This window comes from Physcomitrium patens, chromosome 22 (genome assembly GCF_059467195.1).
Source record: "Physcomitrium patens ecotype Gransden chromosome 22, ASM5946719v1, whole genome shotgun sequence".
In the NCBI taxonomy this organism is placed as follows: Eukaryota; Viridiplantae; Streptophyta; class Bryopsida; order Funariales; family Funariaceae; genus Physcomitrium; species Physcomitrium patens.
In genome coordinates, this window is record NC_143431.1 from 10,301,125 (window position 1) to 10,326,420 (window position 25,296).

A 25,296-nucleotide genomic window follows, 5' to 3' on the forward strand; every position below is an offset into this window, starting at 1 on the left:
AAAATAAATCTTTATAATTGAACTCTACTACTTATGGTATTTTAGAAAAAATATTTAAATTTTTATTTAATATAAGTACATCATGAATGGTCAATTTTTTTATAAAGAGATTGAATTTGAGCTTTTATGTGGGATTTAAATTGTACTAAAAATTGACAAAGTAACTTCTTAAAAGATTTGGTGAAATTAGATAAAATATTGTTGCTATTGTCATATATGGCTTGTATGCTAAAATATTTATAATAAAAATAAATCTTATTATTACAGAGAATTGATAAAAAAAAAATAATAATAAAAATTTGTGCAAAAAAAATAAAGTCATGTCATCTACAATTGTTAAGATGTATCTTTTGAACCTTAAGACAAATACTAAATTCTAAATTAAAAATCAACATCATTATATTAAAGACATAACATTAAGACTATTATTATCTTTTAGGAGAACTAGATTAAAACTTCTTATTGAAAAATATTATTAAAAAAACTTCTTAAATGAATGTGAGTCACTTTTTGTTTTTTAAAAATCTAATAAAAATATTATATTTTATTTTATCTTATCTTATTTTAATGCCAATGTTAGCTATATCTTGTTAGTCATGTATATACATAGTGCTCAATCTAGTTTAAAAAAAAATACCTTTCTTAGTTAGTTGGGTTATTCATAAGACCTCTATTTTTTCTTAGATTACTCTTTTAGATTGGTGAAGTTAAAAATAAATCTCCTTTGACTAAAGCCTCTTAATATTAGCTTCTCAAATAGAAAATTTTTATTAAACTTAAATCTAGGATGCATGTATCAGCAAATCAAGAAAAAAGTGGTCTATTGCCTTGGCAATTGGATTATCTAACTTTAGAGGAGTGGTTCTCAATGCTTAACAATTGGCTTATTATATTGTTCTTACAATGTTTCATTGTAAGAAGTCAATAATTATTAAATTAAAAGCTATAAAGAGATTAGAGAAATTTTTTAAATGAAATAAGGTCCTTAAGCTAGTAGCATATTCAAAAGCAATGACATGCTACTTCTCTTTGTTACATAGTTATTTTTGTTGTCTTTTTTACACTATTTATTTTAATTTATTTTATAATATTTTCTTTTCTTTTCTTTTTCTAATTATTTTCTTTTCTTCAATAATTCTTAAGCATCTGTAGTGATATAATTTTCTTATTAGTAGATTGCATAAATTTTCTTAAATTTAGACCAATAAAGTACAAACAATAGAAAATAGGTTAGAAATTTTCAACTTATATGAGAACCAAATCAATAGTTTTAAGACAATAATAGAGAAGTGAGAGATATCCACCCTAATTAAGAACCAAAGAACTTAAAGTCCAATTTAGAAAAAATTAGGTCAAAAAAGTATGTAGTTGCTAAAAAAATAGTGCTTGCCATCTATAATTAAGTTAAAATAAGTAACCACAAAGGCCAATGATTACAAGGGCGTGGAAAAAGAAAGAGAAATCAAATAGTATCAAGTACTAAATGTAAGGCCAAAAGTATTATCATTATTGGTGTTGATGCAATAGTTCTTTTTAAAATAATTATAAGTATAAGTTACATTCTAATACACTATTTTATCTCTCTTTTATTTTTTGTTTTAAATTTAGTCCTTACAACATCTATTAAATTTGAGTTGTATGCAATTCAACTCAAACTTGTAGTTTAAGCATAATTTCTTTTAACATAAATTCTAACTATAATTTTTTAACTTCAATACAAAGAAGAGTGTTTTTAGATTGATACTTGGAGATCAATTTTCGACAAAAACAACTATCATCTAGTATAAATTTAAGGTGACTAAAAGTCTTCTCTAAACAAAAATTGAGTCTAGAAAAAAGCTTTTAATCTATAAGATTTTACACCTACTTATGTCTAAAGTATTAGAATTAAGACTTTAGATCTACTAAAAAAATGTTACATTTTATTTTATAATAATGAAATGCACTCATCTAGATAGTTCTATTCATTGATTTTTTATTAGATTAATATAAAATCTGAGATTAAAAAAAACTTGAGCTAAATTGAAGCTTTAAAAAAATTATTTATCTTTTGGTTTTGCTGTTATATTGCAGAAGTCTAAATCTTACAAAATTTAAAAGAAATGGGCTTACATTAAAGTCAGTATATAATTTTTGGTCTTGGTTAATTACTTCTAATGATTGTGTTTCTTTAATAAAAAATTTTAATTATTAAAGAGTCTTTTGATTTTTTTTAATAGGTAACATAATTGCCATCATAATAAGTATTAAATTTTATTTTTTTGTTAAAATTTTCATTAATAAAACATATTAACATTCTAATGTATTAAATTTCTTTTACAAAGAAAAATCATAGTTTTTAATATATATTAGAAATTTACAAAACAAATGCAAGATAGAAAGGTAAAAAAGATTTTTTTTAACAAAAATAAAAAATTACTAAAAGAAAAATATTATTGGTAAAAATTACTATTAGATATTTGTTATTATTATAATTTAAAACTTCGCATTTTTAAAAACTAAAAAAAATAAAAAAATCATTCATAAAAATCTAAATATCTATAAATAAAGATAGCATTAAAATATTCTCAAAGAAGCAAGCTCTATTCAAAAATCACATATAAAAGATCAATTTTTAGAATTTATTTATGGCTAATTTTAATTTTTTTTTTAAATTAAATATTAGTATCTAATAAAAAATTATAACTACATTGTACTTATATTATTTGTACATTCAACTTATTTGGTGTCACATTAGAATAGAAAAAAAAAAAAAAAAAAAAAAAAAAAAACTTTTAATAGATATTTTTTTAGTATTTTATATTTTATCTTATTTTAAAAAAAATAAAAAGAAAGAAATTGGTGTGATATGTTATTCTAAATAAAAAATAAAAATTGTGTAAATTAAAAAATTACTTAATTAATTAATCAATTAAAAACATTTTTTATAATTTAGACTTTAACATAGTTTTGATTGTTAAAACAGAAAGATATTTTTGTCTTCTAAGAAGAAAGAAAGGTATGACAAGAGAAGAAGTTTTTAGGACTAAAGTATATATTTATAAATTAGAATATTCAATCTTACAAAAACATATTATCCTACAAACTCTTTATTATATATAAAGAATTATGTACACAAATATATAAACATCTATCTATCTATCCAAATATGCATGGACATCCATTAACATGAATATATATATATATATATTCATTAAAATATACAAATAAATGTACAAATATGTATACACATAAATATATGCATTTGAGAGATAACTAACCAATCTAATCAGGCTACTATTTTTTACTCTATTTCTCTCAAACTTTTATAACAATCTAACCAGTCCATATTTGATAGAAACTTGGCATAAATACATATCATTTTGTAACATGTTACAAATGCACGTATTGTTATAAATAAACACATTAACAGGAACATGCCCCACTATGCTTTTTTCACGTCTTCATCTGGCTAGAGATACGGTAGAACAGCTCCAAAACTTGGCTGGAAAGAATAACTTAAAGGGTTCAAACTGTACAAAAGGGTTTTGTTGCCGAGTGGAGGAGGAGTTGGTAAGCACTGGTAGTGAGAAATGTTGACTGCCTCCTCACTCATATCATACACATCTCCAGTTCGCTGAACTGTGTTGAAGATGCAGAGTTTGTTTTCCTGCACTGGGACACATGTGAATTCTGGATACACTAATAAAGCTCGGGTTCCTCGTCTCGATAGTGTAAGTCTCCTGGTCCATGAGTATGTTTCTTCGATCCCCAAGTCAAGCCTGTCGATGCAGTGGGTGACAGTCCCGCTAATCTCTTGCTCGGAGAAAAGGTAGATGAAGCCGTTGCACTCCACAAGCTGGGCAATAGAGAAGTGAATTGTCAAGTCAGTGTGCATACGGCGTAACCTGAAAAATGGACAATGCCAGTGTGCTCGCCACTTGTTTGTTCCCACATCGAAAGCCAGAATTCCTTTACTTTTGTCCACCATGAATCCTGTGCACAGCAACAACTTTTGCGTCTCGCAGTAGACTCCAGTCTGATAATCGTTCAAGGAGAACTCCTCACCCGGGACATCCCCAACAACTTCCCATCGTCTTTTGACTGAGCAGTACACCTCTGTTTTTTTAGAAAGGTGTCCTTTTCCAACTGCCGCACTTCCTACTGCGATCACTCGAAAATCTGGTCTTCCAGGTGTAGTTACCTGCAGGGATATGACAACAGGGTGGCGCCGATAGTTTAGAGGAGGCAGTTGTTGCGCTTCTCCTGTTAGGGGGTTGAAGATGTATAGCTTCTCGGGTTCAGAAGCCTTGCCCATATTCGCACAAATGAGACTATGATGACCAGCAACTAAAAAGTCTTTGAACAGTTCAGGATCCGGCGCTGGAATCCGGTCGGTGAACGGGGGTAACTTGCACCAACTGCGACACTTCCAATCAAATCCCCACAAGTGCCACAACTTCTTTTCCACACAAAACAGCAAAGGACCGAGAGTGCACTCAATTGGGCGAAGACGAGGGCGCAGTTGCTTGAAGCTGTCGCGTAATAGTACATCCCGGAAGCTCTTGCAAACTCGGGCGGCCTTGAACAGTTCGGTGAGATCCAAATGGGCCAGAATCAAACCTTGTATATCTGGAGGTAAGGAGTTCCAAGTTTGCCCAATATCAAGGTCATTGGGAGATATCCAACTCATCTACTTCAATGTTTTCCTTCTTATCTGCAATCAAATAGCAACCAAACAATTAATTCGCAAAGGCGAATCACAGACATGAATACATGAATAAACTACAAGCGCAAAGAAAATGAGCTCTAGTACATTAACATGATACTTCAAAGGATTTTTCCAAGAGTTGAAAAAGCCAAAATCAAAGGACTTTTCTATGCAGAAAATTCTCGCTTGAATCGTTCTTACATAGAGTAGCTTCCGGTCGAGAGCTGGAAGCAACATAGTGAAGTCCTTGCACTGGAACTTGTGATCCTGTTGTCACGAATGTCTTACGCTCTTCAGTAGGTCCGGACGATTTGCAACACATCCTCAAAACTCGCAAAGGAAAGGCGTCTTACAGACATTAATACGTAAAACTTGTAAAAGACTGCAAGATGAGAATTAGTACAGACAATCTTACTCTCTGAAATCCTCATTTCGCAAACACGCTGTCAGTGTGTCCACCACATCAAAGAATTCTGATTCAATCTGTTAGCTTCACTGTCAAGGTAATGGTGAATACCTAAACAGAGAATTTTATTTAATACCTTTCTTGTGAAAATGTTAAAGCAACGTGCAGACGACGTCAAACCCAGAGGCCCTGTCCCTATTTGCACAGATGAGACCATGATACCTCACAACCAGAAAGCCCTTATACAAGTCAGGATCCAGTGCTGGAATCGGGTCTGTGAACGGGAATAACTTGCTCCATCTGTAATCCTTCCAATCCAACCCTCACAAGTGCCACAAAACTTCTTCTCTTCATAAAACATTTAAAGACTAAGAAAGCATTTCCGTTCGACAATGAGCGAGCTCTTGCTTGAAGCTGACGCAGATTATTAGATCCCAGAAGCTTTTGCAAACTCGAAGAACCTTGAAGAATTCAGTTAAGTCTAAACAAGTCAGAATCAAATCTTGTATTTCTAGAGGTAGGCAGTTCCAAGTTCGCCAAGTTCACTTGTAGACATCCCAACTAAATCGACTTCAGTGTTCTCTTTGTAACCTGCAATCGGTCAGCAACCAAATCATTAATTCATGGAAGTAAGGAGCTCCAAAGCCTCGCAAAGGAAAGACGACTCATAGACATCAATACATGCGGCTGCAAAAAGACTACAAGCTCAACTGAATTAACCAAGTATTGGAATCGAGAATGAAATCATCATTTAACGAACAAAGTCATGTTGGTTCTGAAACAGCGACCATAATCAAGGTACTTTCCATTGCACTTACGTGCTCAACATATTCTTTGAAGGACAGTTTCTGTCCGTTGATTGCTTGCAGCAACACAGCTCAGAAGTCCTTACACAAACACTTGTTGAGAATGAACTACGCTCTTCAGCGGCTACGAACGAATAGTAATACTGTTTTACTCTCAATTTTCTTTTCTCGCATTTACTCTAAAATGCGGGTTACTTGAATACAAAGGGTAAGATGAGATTCGCATACAGTCAAACGGACAGCAGACTCCGTGCTGTCTGAAATTGAAGTGTTTGTTTTCGAAGTCCCCAATTCGCCGACAAGCTGCAGTGGACCCTCCTCATCAAAAAATTCTGATCCAATATGTCAGCCTCACGCTCCAGGTAATGGTAACTCGGATCAAGCTAGAGAACAATTTATACCAATTTTTGAAATATTTTTCTTGTGCCTATGTCACCTGAAAACTAGACAAATCAAGCGTCCTTGCCACTCGCTCGTCCCCACATCGTGTTCCTTCTCTGCCGTCCACCGTAAAGCAACACAGCTCAGTAATCCGCAGGCACGGACAAACCACTGTATTAAACATGGATTAAACAAAAAATATTTCCGTGTCGAAAAATGGAAACAAGCAAGCAAACAAATGAGAAGAATTACGCCGTGTGACCATCAAAGAAAATTTCTATGTATAAAATTAAAATAGGTTATTAAAAAACAAATAATAGAAGTTTAAAACTATATTTGTAATAAAAAAAACTATAGAAAAAACAAAAGAATCATAAATATAGATAGATTAATCAATAGAGTCTTAGAAAAACAATAGATACAATTATTAAAAATCAAAAATTTTAAAAAAAAATCAACTACAAGCTACATTGATATCTATAATTAATGTGTAAATTTAAATAGTATGTATTTTTAATTAATATAATATATACTATTCATATGATACAAGCTCTTTAGCTATGATCTGTAGTATTCAAAGAATAATATCACTTTGAGGTAAAGATCCAAAAAGATGTGGATTCAAATTCCATTATTGATATCTTTGTATTTTCTTCCACTTAACACACTTTGTCAATATTTCTTCAAACAAACTCTATGCATTGCTTCTTTTTTCACATGTTGAATTATTCCAATGTTATTATGGATTAATAAGAAGTCCATTTTTGCATTCTTAAGTTTGTACTCCCCAATTGTCTCCAAAGTCAATTTCAATGACAATGCTCTACACAAGTCTATTTGAGTCATTTTTGGTATTAGCTAATCAAACTGTTGCAAAGATATATTGGTAGACAAAATATTCTACAAGTTTTATATTTCTTTCTATTGTCACATGCTTCATATTCAAGTTTCTTATATATATGCTTAAGTCTATATGATTTATATAACGACCATTTTTTTTCAAATTTATCTAAAAATAATCCTTATGTACCTTATTCTTATCTATATTCCATCTAAATTAATACAATTCTTTCAAAGATATGATACTAGGAAAGAAAACACTAACAAAAAAACCTCTACATGCATGAGACACCTTTATGTAATACCACCCTATTGCCTCCTCTAATAAAGGTTTGTTAGTAACACTAAATTTTCATCATGTACTTCAAGAAGATCCATCTAAATCTGAAACCCTTGCAAAACTTTTTAAATAAATTGGAATTTTAGAAACCTTCTTAAGTTTTAGTAATTGAAAAAATTAAAGTCTATCATGCTACATATGACAAAGAAGGTTGCAAGATATTCTTTTGTCATCTGTAGCATATACCAAAGCAAAATAATTCTAATAACATATTGACAACCAATATAATTTTCAATAATACATTAACAACTTTTACTAGAATTACACTTTATTGTGGCTAAATACAAATTTTACTTTGATGGTAAAATAGTACCATCTTTTTATGTATATAAATAAATTAATTAAATATATTAATTATTAATCGAAATATATATATATATATATATATATATATATACATACATATATATACTAGATACTTAGTCCTTGAAAATCCTTAGAAGAGGCAATGCTTCTTGATCATGCTTGATGACTAATTAGTGGGACTATTAGAGCAAAGGGCAACAATCCTCCTTAATCCCCTTGCAATTGTCGTGACTGTCAGATTCTAATTGCAATCCAATTGGTTATAGATTAGATTGTATTGTAGAATTTATTATTATTATTATTATTATTATTTACTATATTAATTATTTCTTGTTATACAAGATATTATCAATGGTATATAAATGTTCATTTATATTTCTCTTTTAGATACTAAAACTTATTAGTTTTTTTTTTTTTTTTTTTTTTTTTTGTTGATTGTAAGGTGAATTTTGTCATAAAATCAAGCATGCTAGATGATTTGTACAAGTCACTTGGTATGTATATAAGTTCCAAAAAATTAAACAAAATTTAAATTTATTAAATTCTTACATGGTGTCACCAAGAAATGAATTGATGATCTATTTTATCTTAAAAATGAATGCTTCTACTCTTAATAGCTTAATAACATTATTAATATGTTTGTCAAAAAAGTTAGACATGATAAAAGATTTAATGTGGATTTGTTGAGATTGGCTATTGTTTAATTATCTTGCACTTGTAGTAACAACATAAATTTTATTTTTTTAATTTCTAGTAAATTTTTGTATTTTTTTCTTAGAACAAATGCAAAGACCTTTGACATGACATACAAGGCAGACTTGGAAGGCAAGTGATCTTACTAGTTAAATTATCTAAATTGAAAGAAATATAATTTTACAAATATTGCAAGATCTAAATACTATTAAAGTGTGAATTTGAATAGTATATAATACACTATTTAAACTATCATATTATTAGCATATTTTATCAATTAATATGATATACACTATAAATTATTCATTTATGTTCCAAAGGCTCTTTACAAATAGTATGATACATGCTAATTACAAATATTAATGTAGTTTTCTAAACCCGCTCAAATAAGAGAATGATTTATTGAAGGTAGTCATGGTAGATTGAATAGATTTTAGTGTAAGTGCAAGTATTTGAAAATGGCATCTTTAGAGCTAAGTCAATTTATTGCTTGAAATTACAACAACTTTTCTAAGATTATTTAAATCAATAGTATCTTAGTTTGCGTGCATTTATTTATAAGAGTTTTCATCTAGCCTTGAGTAGCAAAGTCACATGTTTTGTTGAATTTTTGGATAGTTTCTATATTGAATTTTGTATTAAGTGTGTCTTTGGAAGATTTTTTTGTATTTTAATTATAATTATTTTCTTTCTATCCATCTATCTTAATTGTTACTTATATAAAAAGTATCATAATTATTTAATGTTTTAATAATTATTAGAAAAATAAAAAAATATATTAAATACATATGAAAAAATTTAAAATAAAAAGATATAGTTTATATGACTCTTTTAACTTTAATATTTTTCTAATTATACCATAAATGGGACTCATTTGTCTATTTTACTCAATTTCACCTATACTCCTACATACTTCTTTTATATTAAATTTTAATTTATAAATTATATGTATTATATTTTTTAATTAAAATAATAATACCTAAATTTTCTTGACTTAGTAGTACTTATCACATTGATTATTTATAAAAAATAAAAACATGAAAAATACATATAATAAAAATATTATTCTCTATACTAATTTAAGATTTTTTCTATGCCTATGCTTATATTCACTCCTCTATATGATTCAACCATCAAGCATAAACACATTCCTCTATCAAAAAATTCAAATGCTTCTATAACAAAGAAATTGCATCTACAACTAATTAAATATCTCAAAACCATTAATGTGAATCTTACAAATAATTCTTCAATCTACATTTATATATTTTGAATAAAGAATTGATATTCTTTACTTTGATCACAAATCATTATAATATATTTAATCATTAGGTATTTTATTAAAAAAAAATATGTATAAAACTAATTAATAATGCCATAAAAAATTTAAATATGATTTATAAAAAATATAAGTTATTCAAAAAAATCATTCTTAAATTTTATTATAATATAAAATTACTATTTTATAAAGATACTTAACTTTATTTTATTTTCATTCAACTAATATTTAATTAACTAATATTTAATTTTTAATTGATATAAATTATAAATCACTTTTTTAGTAATAAAAAAATTAAACAAAACACTTCAAAAATAACCACTCAATTCTACAAAAACTACTCACATTAACTTGCATTCATATTGTAATCCATCCAATCTACTGTATCTTTACTAGACTACTTCTTAATCTAATTGAATTCACATAATTGTGTATTTATTCAAAGAAGCAAGCAAGGCATAGCAACCTTTATTGACTACAATGATGTTGCTACTTGTATCAACAAAAGTAATATACAAAACTCAATTTATTATATGTTCCATAAATCAATCAGCTATGTGACTTTATAATTCAAACCAATGTACAAATATTTATTAAGAAATACATACAAATCAAGCTACTACTAGTCCAAATTATCAACAAAATCTTGTTGCGATTTCAACCACTTAGTCAATTCAATTCTAAAGATGCTATTCTTAAATACTTGTCCTTACATTGTAATCTATTCAATCCAGTAGATCTTTATCAAACGACTATGTAGTTTAATCAAGTGCACATAATTGCCTATTTTCTAAAAAAAGAAAACTAAGTACAACAATGTTTATTGACTAATCTTATAATATTGTTATTTATACCAAAGAAAGGAATTTCATGAGGTGTGGGCATGCATGTAAGAGAGAAGGCATAGATCTTTCTATAATCACTAAGAAAAGCAAGTAATTATGTTTGAAACTGAATGAAGTTTTATTAGCTTGGATTTTATCATACTCAAGATGAAAATGAGATTGATAGTAAGTTACTATTTGTGAGACAAATGAAATACTAAAAAAGATATCCATTGATCTAAAAATGTATATATCATGAATAACTGTCATCATACCAAAATCCTAGTACATGCTTCTTTTGCAAAACCATTGTATGTTATCAACTCTTGAAGTAGTAGCATGTACCACATTATAAATATTATCAAAAAAACATTAGATTAAGATGGTCTTATCAAAGAATAGATCTAAATTCATCCTACAAAAAGATTAATACCAATTTCATTTTTTTTATTATAACTCTACAACACAGAGTTGATTCGAAATGATTGAATACTACAAATAGGTTGCATCTTAATGCGATATTTTTGGATCACTTTCTCATCAAAGCAATACCAAATACAATAAGTGTTGAAGCCATAAATAAAAGTAAATTCATGAATTGGTTAGCAAGGAACTTGAATTGCAATTAATTACAAGTTAAAAGAAAAAGGCAACAATTGCTAGTAATTTATAAATTGAGAGGTTCTACCATAAAAAAAGATGAGTTTCAAAGAATGGTAGAACTTTAAAACCATTAATAAGTGATATTATAAATAAAAAATATTATTTCATTATCAAATAATTTTAAATAAAATTGTATTTAAATAATTATATAATTATATAAGTCTTTATTTTAGCATTTTATTATTAATTTGATACATAACATCTATTATTTATTATATAAAGAATTAGTAAAAGAATATTTTAATTTTTATAAATTATTTTTAAATATTTCAAAAAAATCACTATTTATAAATATAATTAATAATTTTTAAAAAATAGAGAGGTTTTATATGGATTAAAGTTGATACTTATACATTTTAGGATTCTATCTACAAAAAACTTTTTTTTATTGCAAATACATTGTTTCTTGTCTATAAAACTTAATATTATTAACTTCAACTCTTCTATCACTTTTTTCCTACTCCTTATACCATGTAAAATTTTAGGTTCACTAATTTGTACCTCTACTTATTTTTTCTTGATTTTTTTGGCTAATTCATTTCTAAAGTTTAAGATCCCAATCTTCTTTCCTATGTAGTTTTATTTTTATATTTTTTATATTTAAAACAAACTTAATTTTAAAAATTAATGTTTTGGTATTTTTAAATTCTTTTTTCTTTTTCTTTTTTCTTTTTTCAAGTTGGTTCTTGTAATTCTTTTATATTGTCTTTTATCATGAAGATAATAATTATCATATAAATTTGGTTGCAATGTATTTTTTTATTTTTTTTTAAAAAAAAATAAACTCTATTTTTTAGAGAGTCTAGAAATTTTATATTATTATTATATTTTTATAGACATTAATAATAAAAATAAAAGCTAGATCTTTTCAAATTTGGCAAAAAAAAACTTTTAATGATAATACAGACCACCTTAAATTCTAAATTATTTAAGTTTTTATTAACCTTTTGGTTTTATAAATCTTGTGGATTGTTAAATCATACCGTATCTTAGACTATCCTACCTACTTCTTTATGCTACCAAAACTCTAAATTTCAAAAATAAAAATAGAGATCTAATTTAAAAATAAATAGAAACATCTATATAATTTACATTTCTTACTATACCATTAGAATAACAACCATTGCAATAGTAACATAAGACAATTCAAATCTAAAAGAAAATCTATTAAGATCATTTAGTATATCTTTGTAATATTAAATCATAATTATTAAATCTTGTGTAAACAAATATATCCTTGAATAATTTGATTTTTATTAAGTAAAAACTTAAATTATATAGATGTTTCTATTTTAAACTCATCTAGTTTGATTTAACAATTCACAATTTCAAACTAGATGTTCTAGGTATAATGTGAAAGGAACCACCTTTAATTAGTTATTTTATGTTCTTAGTATAAAAAAATTTTAAATAATGAAAAATTAAATTTGTAAAAATAATAATCTAAAAAAGCTTAATCTATTCTTTTAGAAATTTAATAACTTCTAAAATAAAATTTGTTCAAATTTTTAACTAAACTATTAGAAATAAAAATATAAAATATAAAATATAGGTCAACTTAAGACATAAAATAAATATATCAAGTTTTTTAGAATCTATTTATAATTAAGAATATAAATTATTATTCTAATAAATTTTAATATAAAACAAATAATTTATGTACAATTATATTATTTTTATTTTTATTTCAAATTTTATTGATGATTTTTATTTTAGTTTTAATTATTTAAATAAGAAAAAGAAAGAATTTATATTTATATTTTTAAAAATTAATATTTTAAGCTATAAATTGTTTAGAAATCTAAATGAGTAACTGTAATTGTAAGTATTGAAAACTTACAAAAAAAAACTTCTTCTTAAAAAATTAATTTATAAGTAGAAAGTTAAGTATATAAACTTATAAGAATATTTATGTCATTAGAATTATAGATTCTAAAAATTAAAAATAAATTACTAAAATAAAAAATAAATAAAAAAGTATAAAAATTCAATACGATCATATGATTCTAAAACCTTAAACTTAAAATTTTAAACTCTAAAATTATGTCCTATGACACCTTTGTAATTTTAAAATCTAAATCTGAAATCCTAAAATGTTAAATTTTATAATAAAAAATACATATGATTTTCACTAATATCTGTTTTTAGAAGTAATAACTACAACATTCTTGAAACCTTATGTTTAATCAGACCATACATGAAAAAAATCAAAAACACAAAAAAAACAAATTGACAACATGCTTAAATAAAGACCAAGTTCATTTCTAGTAATGTCTACTACTTGCATCTATAAATTTTTTATATAAATATAGTAAATATTCAAAATAGGTAATAATTCTATATATCATAGACTTGTAGTTGTTTAAATTATTAAACATACATTACTAAAATTTTAAAAAGTAATATAAAATAAGAATAGTAGACTCTAATTATTTTTATATGTAAAGCTATTTTAGAAAAATTAAAAATTTCATCTTATAATATTTAGAAATCATGAAAATTAAAAATATGAAATTACTATAAATATATAAATAAATAAAACTAAAAAATATTAGTGTTTTTAGTTTAATATTATGATAGATTTTTAAATTAATATGATTGGATTCTTATTATAAGGATTATGGTTTTATTATCTTAATAAAATAAACTTTAAATATGATAGTAACAATAAGCAATAGATCTATGTAGATACTTAATCTATTTTTATTAATATATAAATTTTTACTTTTTTATTTTTAGAATAAAAACAAATATAGGCATCTTTTTAGTTTTAACTTGATTTTATACAGATAAAATTTATAAATAAAATATTTAACAATAAAATATTATATATAAATATATATTATTTATTTTTAAAAATATTTATAAAATTTTATATTTCAAAATAATATTAGCAGTAGTAAATTTTATATGCAATTTTCTATCTATAATCAATTTTTAAACAAATTAGAATTTCTACATAAAATACATAGACCATATTATAATAGTTACAAACTTGGATGTTTATACTAATAATAATTTAATGTTAGTATTTTTTCTTCTCTTGAAGTTATCATAATCAAATTTTAAATAATATAAAACTTTTATATGTTATTTTTAATGGTTTTTCATTTTATATAAATATATAAATAAAAATTTAATTTTAAATTATACTAAAATTTATTTTTTATAATTTTTATATTTTATTTTAGTTATTTTAATTTTTAAAAAAAACCCCCCAAAAAACCAAAAAACCAAAAATATATATAATTATTATTATTAAAATATGTTGTAGCAAAATCCTTTCAAATGTTGTAGAAGTGAGGCACCAAAAATATCCAAAAATAACACATTTTCATTCCTATAAATGATTAATAGTATCAAATTATTGTTTGTTGTTTTGCTCAATTCAACTGAAGTATCTTTGCATTAGAAGTCACTTCCTTCCTTGACAACTTTTTTTTCTCAGTTTTACTATCTTGTAACTTTTCAGCACAAAAATTCCAATCTTAAAGAACTACACTTTAAATTTGTACTTCTTTTAGATTACATATTGTAAGTTTGAATTCTATTATCTAGGATCCACCTTGTTCGTTATCCAAAGATAATGTAATTAATTTATCTTTGATATATTTAAGGAATTAAACTCAAAATGTTCTTGATCCATCTTATATAGATTTTAAATTATAGTAGAAAGTGTATTGCTTTCTAATTGCTACATCCTTCTAAATCATTTCAATTTTTTCTTTTTCTTTTTGGAACATTTATTTTTGGATTTTTAAATAAATATTGAGTTGACATCAAAATATCTTTGTAGCTCCAAAAGGAATAAGTGTACACTTCTTCTCTACAAAATAGGTCATACAAGCTACTTCATTTAGTTTAGTACTATAATAACAATATCAATCCAAGTTCTAATTTCAAATTAATGGTGGAAATTGATTTGGATAGATAAGTTAAGGACTTTGTGATAGCTACAATAGTTCTTTGAGATGTTTTTAGTCTTGTAATTAATTAAGAATACTTCATTGATTCTACATCTTACTTTATCAAAATTCCATGCTCTCTCCACTTCTTATTTTGCCACTCTTTGAAAGCATCTTAGAATTTCTATAACTAATATAACCATTAATAGCTTAGACAACTCTACTTCTTACTTCAATAAAAATTCATACCTCTTCTATCTTTTATCTTGGTATTCTTCAAAAACAAGACAATAATTTAATCTTACACTCAATTACCTTGTAATCATTGAATTTTATAATTCCAAGGCTACCTCAAGGTTCTTTTTAGTAATCCTTCTTAATTCATCAAGACTCTTTATATTTCTTGTATTTCTCAACATAGATTTTTTAGAAGCACAGTAAAATGTAGGTAATGTAACTAATTACAATATGACATGAAAAGATCCTTTCAAATGTTATAATAGTGATGCCAAAATATCTAAGAATAATATGTATTTGTTCTCTTAATAATTAATTACAAGTCATGGTTGTCCAACTCGGGTGAAGCTTATGTAGTTCTTTGTTAAGAAGAAGTTACTTCCTTACATGTCAACACCTCTTTCCTTCTTATTATAGTATCTTAAAAAATTTAGGTATACAAAGCCAAATCCTAAGGCCCTATGGTTTAGGTAGATTCATTACATTTTTATAGGCAGCAAAATCCTTTCCACATAATTTGGTGCCACAAGCTTTTTTCAAGCCTCAAATCAACTAAGTCTTATTGGAAGCACAACTTGAATATGCATGATCCTTCAAATCTCAGTTCCAAACTTCAAATGATTTGGAAAATATGGAACCCCAATTCAAAACATGAATTTTTTATTGGCAATAGATCCCACTCCATCTAATCACATACCATAATTATTACAAAGCTTCAATTCAAGTTGATATGGTTTTTTTAGAAGAAAAAATTTAATTTGCATCTATTTTCAAAAGATTAGGATTAAATTCATCATAACATCCTTAATTGTGTTCTTCAAAGTCATAATATCAAATTGGTAGGGCAACAAATCTTTATACATATAAACATTTACCAACTCTTTTGTCTTCACTTTAAATTAAATAATCTTAATTTCTATTATATCACAATGATTAGATCTATCTTCCAAAGTATTTTTAAAATCTAAATTAAAATATTGAATAAAGAAATAAATTAAAATATATATATATATATATATAGTATAAAAATATAGAAATAATTTAATATAACTTTATCCATAAATAAATAAATAATCTCAACCAAATGAGTCCATGAGACCTCTTATATTCTTACTTTAAGATCTAAAGGTGGCAGCCACATCTCCACCCTTGAGCTTCAAAGAGTCTAAACTAAAATCCAGGACCTTCATCAATCCAAGAAGCAAAACCTGAGATCAAGATTGATAGCCATCAAATGAGTTTCAAAGATGTTTTTTTGGCCAAACTAACTATATCATTGTCTTGAAGTCATATTTTCTAGTAAATATTGCATGTTAAGATGCCTTAATACTTATGAATTTGTAATACTTATAAAGATTAAAAGTATAATAATTTATATTGAATTTAATTTATTCCTAAATTACTTCCAACTTAATTCTATTTATTTACAAAATCTTTGTTAACATAATTAAATAAAAGAAATTTTATAACTCAAAAATAGTAATAATAAAAATTAAAATTAAAATTAACACTAATTTAACTAGTAATCTATTTATTATGGTCACATAAGAATTTAAATCTATTATTTATAGATTATAGTTTTAATATATTTATTAAATACAAAGATTAAATTCTATCATGTATATATATATATATATATATATATATATATATATATATTATAAAAATATAGAAATCCTAAACCCTAATAACAAAGATTAAACTCTATCATATTTTTTTTTGAATTTTCAATATAAATACTATTTGGTTTAATAAAATAAGTAGATATGAAGAAAAAATTTATCCTTTTATCCAAATTACAAGATGGTCTCAATTAAGAGTTTCTTGTAATTGGTGGTGTGAAATGAAACAAGTAATTAATAAGAAAAAAAGAAGAAAAAATACAAAACAAATGAAATAAATTTATTCAAGCAAATACATACTCTAAAACTTAGTCATAGTTTGTTCACTAGATTTTCATCTAGTAAAAATTAAAATAAAAGCTAAAATTTATATTTTAAATATTTAATTTTATTATTTTTTCAATGACATAAGAAACATAAAAATCTAGTTTATTATGAATAATTTATGAAGTTTTAAAGATATCAATTAAATAAATAAAAATATTTAGTAAAAATATTTTATCTTAAGGATGATTTATTTATAGATCAAAGATTTGAGCCTCATCAAGGCTCATATGTAGTGTATAAAGGTTTCTAAAAAGGCCTTGAGGCCTTAATCTTATCTTCCTACCTACATTTAAGGTGCTACAACCCATATGGAACTTATGTATCTCTCTTCCTACAAGGACTAGATTAGTTGTTAGTTCTCCTATTTTTTTATTGGTAGAACGTATATTTTTATATTTTTTTACTTCACCATGGTATTTAATAACATAAAAATAGCCTAAAAACCTTGTCTAACCTTCAAACTTTTTTCTATTTCTCTATAATGGCTCCCAAGGTGGTAAAATTTAATTTTACCAAAATCTTGAAATCTTCTCTAAAAATTCTTTAAAATTTCGGAATAAATTTTAAATAAACTTTAAAAACATCTTATAATATTTTTATAATATTATTATCTATTTAAGGCTATATTTTTTCTATCTCGATAATTTTTTATAGTAATAAAATAATTTTATATCCACTAAAAATCCTATTTTATATATAATTAATTAAAAAGACATAAGGTTCTTTCTCATGCTTCTTTTAACTACTTAACTAGTCATTGATAGGATTTTTATAAGTAATACATATAGATAAGAGACTAATAAAGACATTGATCTTAATAACTAACTCTTAATACTTAATACTTAATAATAAATAAAAATACTAAATCAACTAAGATAATTGTTTCCAAGACTTATTAAGATTCTATTTTTATAAAAAAAAATTAATAAGAATTTTATAAATTATAAATATTTTTGAATTCTAATAAATATTTAAATAGTCAAAAATATTTTCTAAATTTAGTATTTTATGATTAAATAACTTAAAACTATATTTTTAATCAATCCACCAATTAAGATCCATTGGTGGGACTTACAATAGGTCTTATCAAATTTAATTCTATGATATTAAAATATACATATTTTGATTTAGTTAAAATTTTAATAATTTTATTATATAATATTCAATAGTATTGATAGCCAAAATATTAGATGTGACATCCGTCCTTGTATTAATCTCTTAAATTTATATATCAAATCAAGCCATAACCTTATTATCATATTTTTTAATCTCCAAACTCTTTATCAACTATTTCCAACAATTATATATTGAATTCTACAAACTATTCTTCCTACTTTAATATTATATATCAAATAATAGAATTTTAATTAATACCTACTTCAAAGGAAATAATTTGTTTAAATATAGATAGTCTACTAGGTAAAAAAAATCAATAGAAGAATCAACATATCTTACTATATATATATATATATATATATATATTAGTTTAAAAAAAATCTTAGTTTTAAAAGATTTAGATTAGATTTTACTTTTAATATTACCTCTATCTAAAATTGAAGATTAAAAAAAGTTATTGTTTTAAATCTTCAAATTTACAAATTAGAAAAGATTTAATAATAAATTATAATATTATAATATTATAATTTAATAAAGACCATTAAAATTTAAAATTCAATTTAATTCAATAAAATTTCTTTGAAACTATAGAAGAAAAATTTAATTCTCTTAAATATAAAAATATAAAAAAATTATTATGAATGAATAGAATATTTTAATAAAAAATTATATATAAAGTTTTCATGAATATCTAATTGATAAATATTTAATTAATATAAAAGCTAAAATACTATGATGTATTATAAAAAATTATTTATAGCATATTAAGTAATTATTTTAGATATTTTATTATAAAAATACTTCAAGATAGATAATTCATTGATTAAGAAATAGATTTCAAAAAAAAATCTAAATAGTAATTTCAAAAGATTTATGTAGTTTAGTTGAAAACCATGAAAAAGAATTAATATTTTTAAAGACATTGTATGGCTTTGAAATAAATAGGATACAATTAAATTATATACTTAATAACAAATAATAAAATTTAGTGTAAAGAATTTATGATTTTATTTGACTTGTATTTAATAAAGTATAATGATCCATCATTGGCATTTATATTTTATATTGATAAAATTTTAACTAGTAATAAGAACTTTAAGTTTATAGTTACATATAAACAAGAATTTTGAAGATGATAGAAGGTTAATAATTTAGTCGAGTTACAATTTTTAAGAACCAATATTTCTTATAATCAAAAAAATAATATCATACTTTTGGGCTAAAGAGAATATTTGATTTCAGAATTAAATACACTAAAGAAATTGCCAATCCAATAGAAATCTCTTGCTTTACTAAACACTTGAATGATGTTCTATCAAAAGAAAATATATTTAAGTTTAATAAAAAAAATCATAATTTTTTTTTTATCTTATATTTTAAAATGATATAATGTAACATTGTATGTATTTTTCAATACTTAGATTTGTGAATAAATAACTCTTTGTTCATCATTTGTGAAGAATTTAGCATATATTTTGTAAAAATAATAATAAATAAATAAAACCAATATCTTAAAATCTTAATAATTTTATAAATTATTTACTTTATGATACAAATTAGAAAAGTTGCCCACATAAGTAGAATTAATCACTACTTTTCTACTAACAAAGAAGTATAGTAGTATTATTGCTTAGTAAAAAAAAATTGTTGAAATTCCATCTTATGAACTAAAATATTCAATGTATAGTAAAATTGAATTAGCCATCAAAAATAGATATTTAAACCTCATTTGTTGAAAACTCAATGAATGTATTTTTATATTTCTATTGTTAAAAGATTTTATTTCAAGTTTTCTACCTTTCATTCAATTAATATTGAAAAATACACAAGTTATGATTTTAAAAAATTGTTATTTTAGCTCTAATACATGTCATAACTTAGTATTACATGTCTCTCTACATCAAACACAATGAAGTTGAAGAAGAGGAATTTAACATTACAAAATTGAGATTCTCATGTACATTTGGACTATACTTTTCACGGATATATACATATAAGCCAATAATTACATGTATAAATAGATAGAAGTAAGTAAAAGTAGGTAAAAGTAATTTAATTCTATAATATTTGGTATGAAAGCTTTCTAGAAGCTTCATAGATGCTTCTTTGACTTTATAGGTGTCTTGAATTGACTTTTTGGATTAAAAACGTGGTCAATAAATTGGCCATGTACCACACATGTTGTTAGCTTGAAGACCAAGCTAACTATGTAGCCCACACGTAGAAAAACTTGCCTTGTAAGTCAAGGCATGTGTCCTACAAAGTCAACACATATTGGAGGTCCTATAGAATGTCGCCATATAGCCCCTAGTTAGATAGTATATATAGAGACAAAAGTGAAGCCTTCTTCACTCTTATCAACTCGTTTCTTGCTTCTAATCTAGTTTCAAGGGTCTCTAGTTTTCTTGTCTTTTAGCAATAGCCATTCCAGTTTCTCTTTCAATATACATACTTGTTTATTTATATTTTGTTACCTTTCTTTGAGTGAAGGCTCACTTGTCTAAATTTCTTTTTTATCGAGTTCTTGTTCTTAACAGATTGACAAAAGTACACCTACAATATCAGAGTTTTGTCTAATCTTGATTAAGAGTGGGTTACCCCCTTTTCTTGATAAGATATAAGCATATTAGAAGTTGCGGATTACCCTCTTCTAAATTGATATTGTCCTTAGTATTTTCTTTGTTCTCAAGTCCTCTCTTCTATTTATCTTGAGCGATATTAGACATCTTTTCTTTTCTAAGTATTATCATGGCAGAACTTGTTGAAATGAAGAGTGCAATGGCACAAATGCAAGAGCAATTGAGAGAGTTAATGCTTGCGATGCATCAACTCAATTTACCACCACAAGGAGCAACAAGATTGGTAGGAAGTGAAGATATAGAAATGGTTGGAGCTGCTTCAACATCTGCACCAAATCATGTCCTTTCTCTTATGGTGGAATGCCCTTCCAGTGTTAGAGAACCAAGAATTACCCTATCCGAGAAGTTTGATGGCACTAGATCCAAGTTTCAAGGATTTATCAATCAAGTGCAACTTGTGATTGAACTTCAACCCCAAAGCTATTCAACTCTAGGATCGCAAGTTAGATTCATTAATACGCTTCTTTCAGGTTCAGCACTATCATGATTTTCATCTTTTCTTGAATGACGAGATCCAATATTAGATAATCTAGAGGCTTTTCTCGTGGAGTTTTGATCCATGTATGGAGAACATGATGCAATTCGTATTGCAACCAATAAGATCCATATTTTATGGCAAGGCAATCGATCAGTAACATTGTACGCTTCATAATTTTGACAACTTGCAACTGATATCAAGTGGGATGATGCTGTATTTATTAGCCAATTTTTTTATGGATTACAATATGAAGTAAAAAAATTAATGGTCAACTTACCTGATCCTCAAACATTGAGTCAAGCAATTGACTTTGTTGTGAAGTGCGACAATCACCTTTTTGAATTCCGATCTAAAAACCGACTTCAACGTTACTATAATTCAATGGCAACACCAACATCTCTTCAACACATACATTCAGAAGTAGAGGATATGCAAATTGATGCAGTACGTTTCAAACCTCTTATTGAGTAATAAAAGACTCATCGTCATCAAGAAGGATTATATTTATATTACGGAGAACCAAAGCACATTGTTCAATATTGTCCAAAGAAACAACGTAATCACAAAATGAGGAGTATGGCTATGAAAGAAGACAATATGTCAGAAAACGAATTTGTCCAGCTACAATAGGGACCGTGCAGTTGGAACCTTGCACAACATCTAGTAAAGGTCCTATTCTCTTCTCAAAATCATCTCCTTATTTTACATTAATTATTATTTTAGGACCTAAACATTACAAAGCCTTTGCCTTGTTAGATTCAGGAGCCTCGACGTGTTTCTTAGATGAAGAATTTACTAAAAGACATAGCATATTTTTAATAAAGAAAACTAAACATGTTCATGTAGAAGTCATAGATAGTCGTCCATTGTCTTCTAGGGATATTACTCATAAAATCCTTCCTATAGAAGTAATAATCAATGGTCATAATACCTTTGTAGTATTTAATATCATTAGATCTCCCCCTAATCCAATCATTTTAGGTTTATCGTGGTTAGAAAAATACAACCCTCAAATAGATTGGATTTTCCGAACTCTTATTTTTTCTAAAAGTATAACTACTAGTGTAGTTAATCAAGTAGAGAGTCATAAGTCCAGTTCAATTAAACCCGTATTTATAGGTACAAAAGCTTTCTTGCATGCTGCTATGAAAGAATCACCATATATTATTTATGCCACTTTTGTTTCTACTGATAGAAAGACTTCACATGGCATTCCAAGCCAATATCAAGAATTTCAAGATGTATTCAAAAAAAAGAATGCGGATACACTCCCGAAACATCGTCCCTATGATTGCTCAATTGACCTTCAAGAAGGAGCACAACCGCCATTCAGACCAATCTACAGTTTATCACAAAATGAGTTGACTGAACTCAAGGAGTATATTGAAGAAAATCTAGCCAAGAATTTCATATGCCATTCCAAATCTCCGGCAGGAGCTCCAATTCTATTTGTGAAGAAAAAAGATGGATCATTGCGAATGTGTGTTGATTATTGAGGACTCAACAAGATTACTATCAAGAACAAGTATCCACTACCTTTAATATCTGGAATTCTTGATGAGCTAAATGAAGCTAAGATCTATACAAAAATAGATCTCCAGGGAGCATACAATCTAGTACCCATCAAAGAAGAAGATGAATGGAAGACTGTGTTTTAAACTAGGTATGGTCATTTTGAATACAACGTCATGCCTTTTGGACTTACAAATGCATCAGCAGCTTTTCAACATCTAATGAATGATGTTTTTTGAGAATTTTTGGACGATTTTGTGGTCTGTTATCTAGACGACATCTTGATCTATTCTAAGAATCGAGAAGAACATGAACTTTATGTTCGTTGTGTGTTACAAAAATTAAGAGATGCAAGACTCTATGCCAAGATAGAAAAGTGTGTATTCGACACTACTCAAGTCGATTTCTTAGATTACATCATTTCAAATGATGGACTTATGATGGATCCTAAGAAAGTTCAAACTATTATAGATTGGAAGATCTCAAAAACAGTAAGAGATGTCCAATGTTTTTTGAGATTTACCAACTACTATCGAATCTTCATCAAGGACTTCTCTCGAGTTGCAGCTTCACTTACACATTTGACTTGTAAAGACAAACTCCAATGGAATCAAGAAGCGGAAGTTGCTTTTGAATCTTTGAAGATAGCATTTGTTTCTGCATCAATCTTGTATCGTGTTGATTTTTCCAAAGCATTCTTTATGGAAATAGATGCATCAGACTTTGTTCTGGGTGTGGTTTTATCACAAATGGGAACAGATGACAAACTTCATCCAATAGCCTTTCATTCAAGAAAATTCTCAGTAGCAGAAATCAATTATGAGATCCACGACAAAGTCTTCTTGTAATTATGGATTCTTTTCAAGAATGGCATCATTATCTAGAAGGCGCTTCCAGTCCAGTCACCGTGTATACGGATCACAAGAACCTCAAGTATTTTATGTCTGCATATATATTAAATCATCGTCAAGCTCGTTGGAGCATGTCTTTATGATGATTCGAATTCATCATCACTTATCGGCCAAGAAAACAACAAGGTTTGTTCGATGCCTTGTCTAAACATTCTTATCTTGTACCAAAAGAAGGAGATGCAACTTTTGAGCAACAAAGAATGGTTCTCTTGAAGTTGGAGCAATTTCATCTTCGAGCAATAAAATCAACATTGACTATTGATTTAACTTTTCTCAAGCAAGTCCAGTTAAGTATGTCTTCAGATCCTATTCTTCATGATATCAAGAATAATTCTTCTAAATCTCATGATCATTCTAAATTCGAGTTCAAGAACAACCTACTCTATTTTGAAGGATGCTTATATGTTCGAGAAGGAGAAGCACGTTTACATGTTCTTCAAGCTCATCACAACTTCCCAGCAGCATGACATTTTGGATACAATAAGACTTTGGAGCTCATATCTAGAGATTTTTGGTGGCCTCAAATATGGAAGGCAGTCAAATATTTTGTATAATCATGTAATATTTGCTCAAGATCAAAAACTCCTTGTCATCGACCTTTTGGACTTCTTTAACCATTATCCATTCCAGAACAACTATGGTCTTCTATTTCTATGGACTTCATCACAGATCTTCTAAGCTCATGTTCTTATGACTTTATATTTGTGATAGTAGATCACTTCACCAAGATGGCATATTTTGTGCCATGTACAAAATCTATCATAGGTGAAGAAACAGCTAAGCTTTTTATAGATCTATCGCTGTCATGGGTTACCAAAGGATATTATATCAGATAGAGGAACTCAGTTTGTATCAAGATTTTGGAGAACCCTTTTTAAGATTTTAAAAGTGGATATAAAACTATAATATAATATAGAAAAAGGCAATAATAAAGAGTTTGAAATGGAAGAAGTCTTAGATTCAAGGTGGCACCAAAATAAATTGGAATATCTTGACCATTAGCACGAATATGATATTAGTAAACGCACATGGGAGCCAGTAAAGAATCTTGCAAATACAGCAAAGGTGGTGGAGGCTTTTCATCGACGACATCCATCAAAATCAAGATGAAAACCTTCTTTATAAAAGAAACAAGATCTAGGCAAGATATCATTCTACTTTCAATCCTTGTTTGTAGCTTCTTTGTAGTTGTGACGCTCAAAAGATGGAGAACCAACAACCAATGGATTTGACTCAAGAGCCTTCGTTTGCTTTTATGCCAGACGAGACACTACGATTGTTTCAACCTTCAAGACGATGCAATCGAGATAAAGATCTTTAA

The 25,296-nt window shown here is 26.4% G+C and overlaps 1 protein-coding gene across 2 annotated transcripts; it reads right to left on the reverse strand.

The window, feature by feature from the left end:
• Positions 1 to 3,181: 3,181 nt before the first annotated feature.
• On the reverse strand, positions 3,182 to 5,791 carry LOC112274926 (uncharacterized). Of its 2 annotated transcripts, XM_024504784.3 has the most exons (3): positions 5,106 to 5,791; positions 4,892 to 4,957; positions 3,182 to 4,696 (listed from the first exon to the last, which is right to left on the reverse strand). In XM_024504784.3, the coding sequence occupies exon 3, from the start codon at positions 4,670 to 4,672 to the stop codon at positions 3,452 to 3,454; it is 1,221 nt and encodes a 406-aa protein (XP_024360552.1). In that variant the 5' UTR covers positions 4,673 to 4,696; positions 4,892 to 4,957; positions 5,106 to 5,791; the 3' UTR covers positions 3,182 to 3,451. The 2 variants fall into 2 exon arrangements, with proteins under 2 accessions (XP_024360552.1, XP_024360551.1); XM_024504783.3 differs by lacking the exon at positions 5,106 to 5,791 and having other exon boundaries at positions 4,892 to 5,015.
• Positions 5,792 to 25,296: the final 19,505 nt, after the last annotated feature.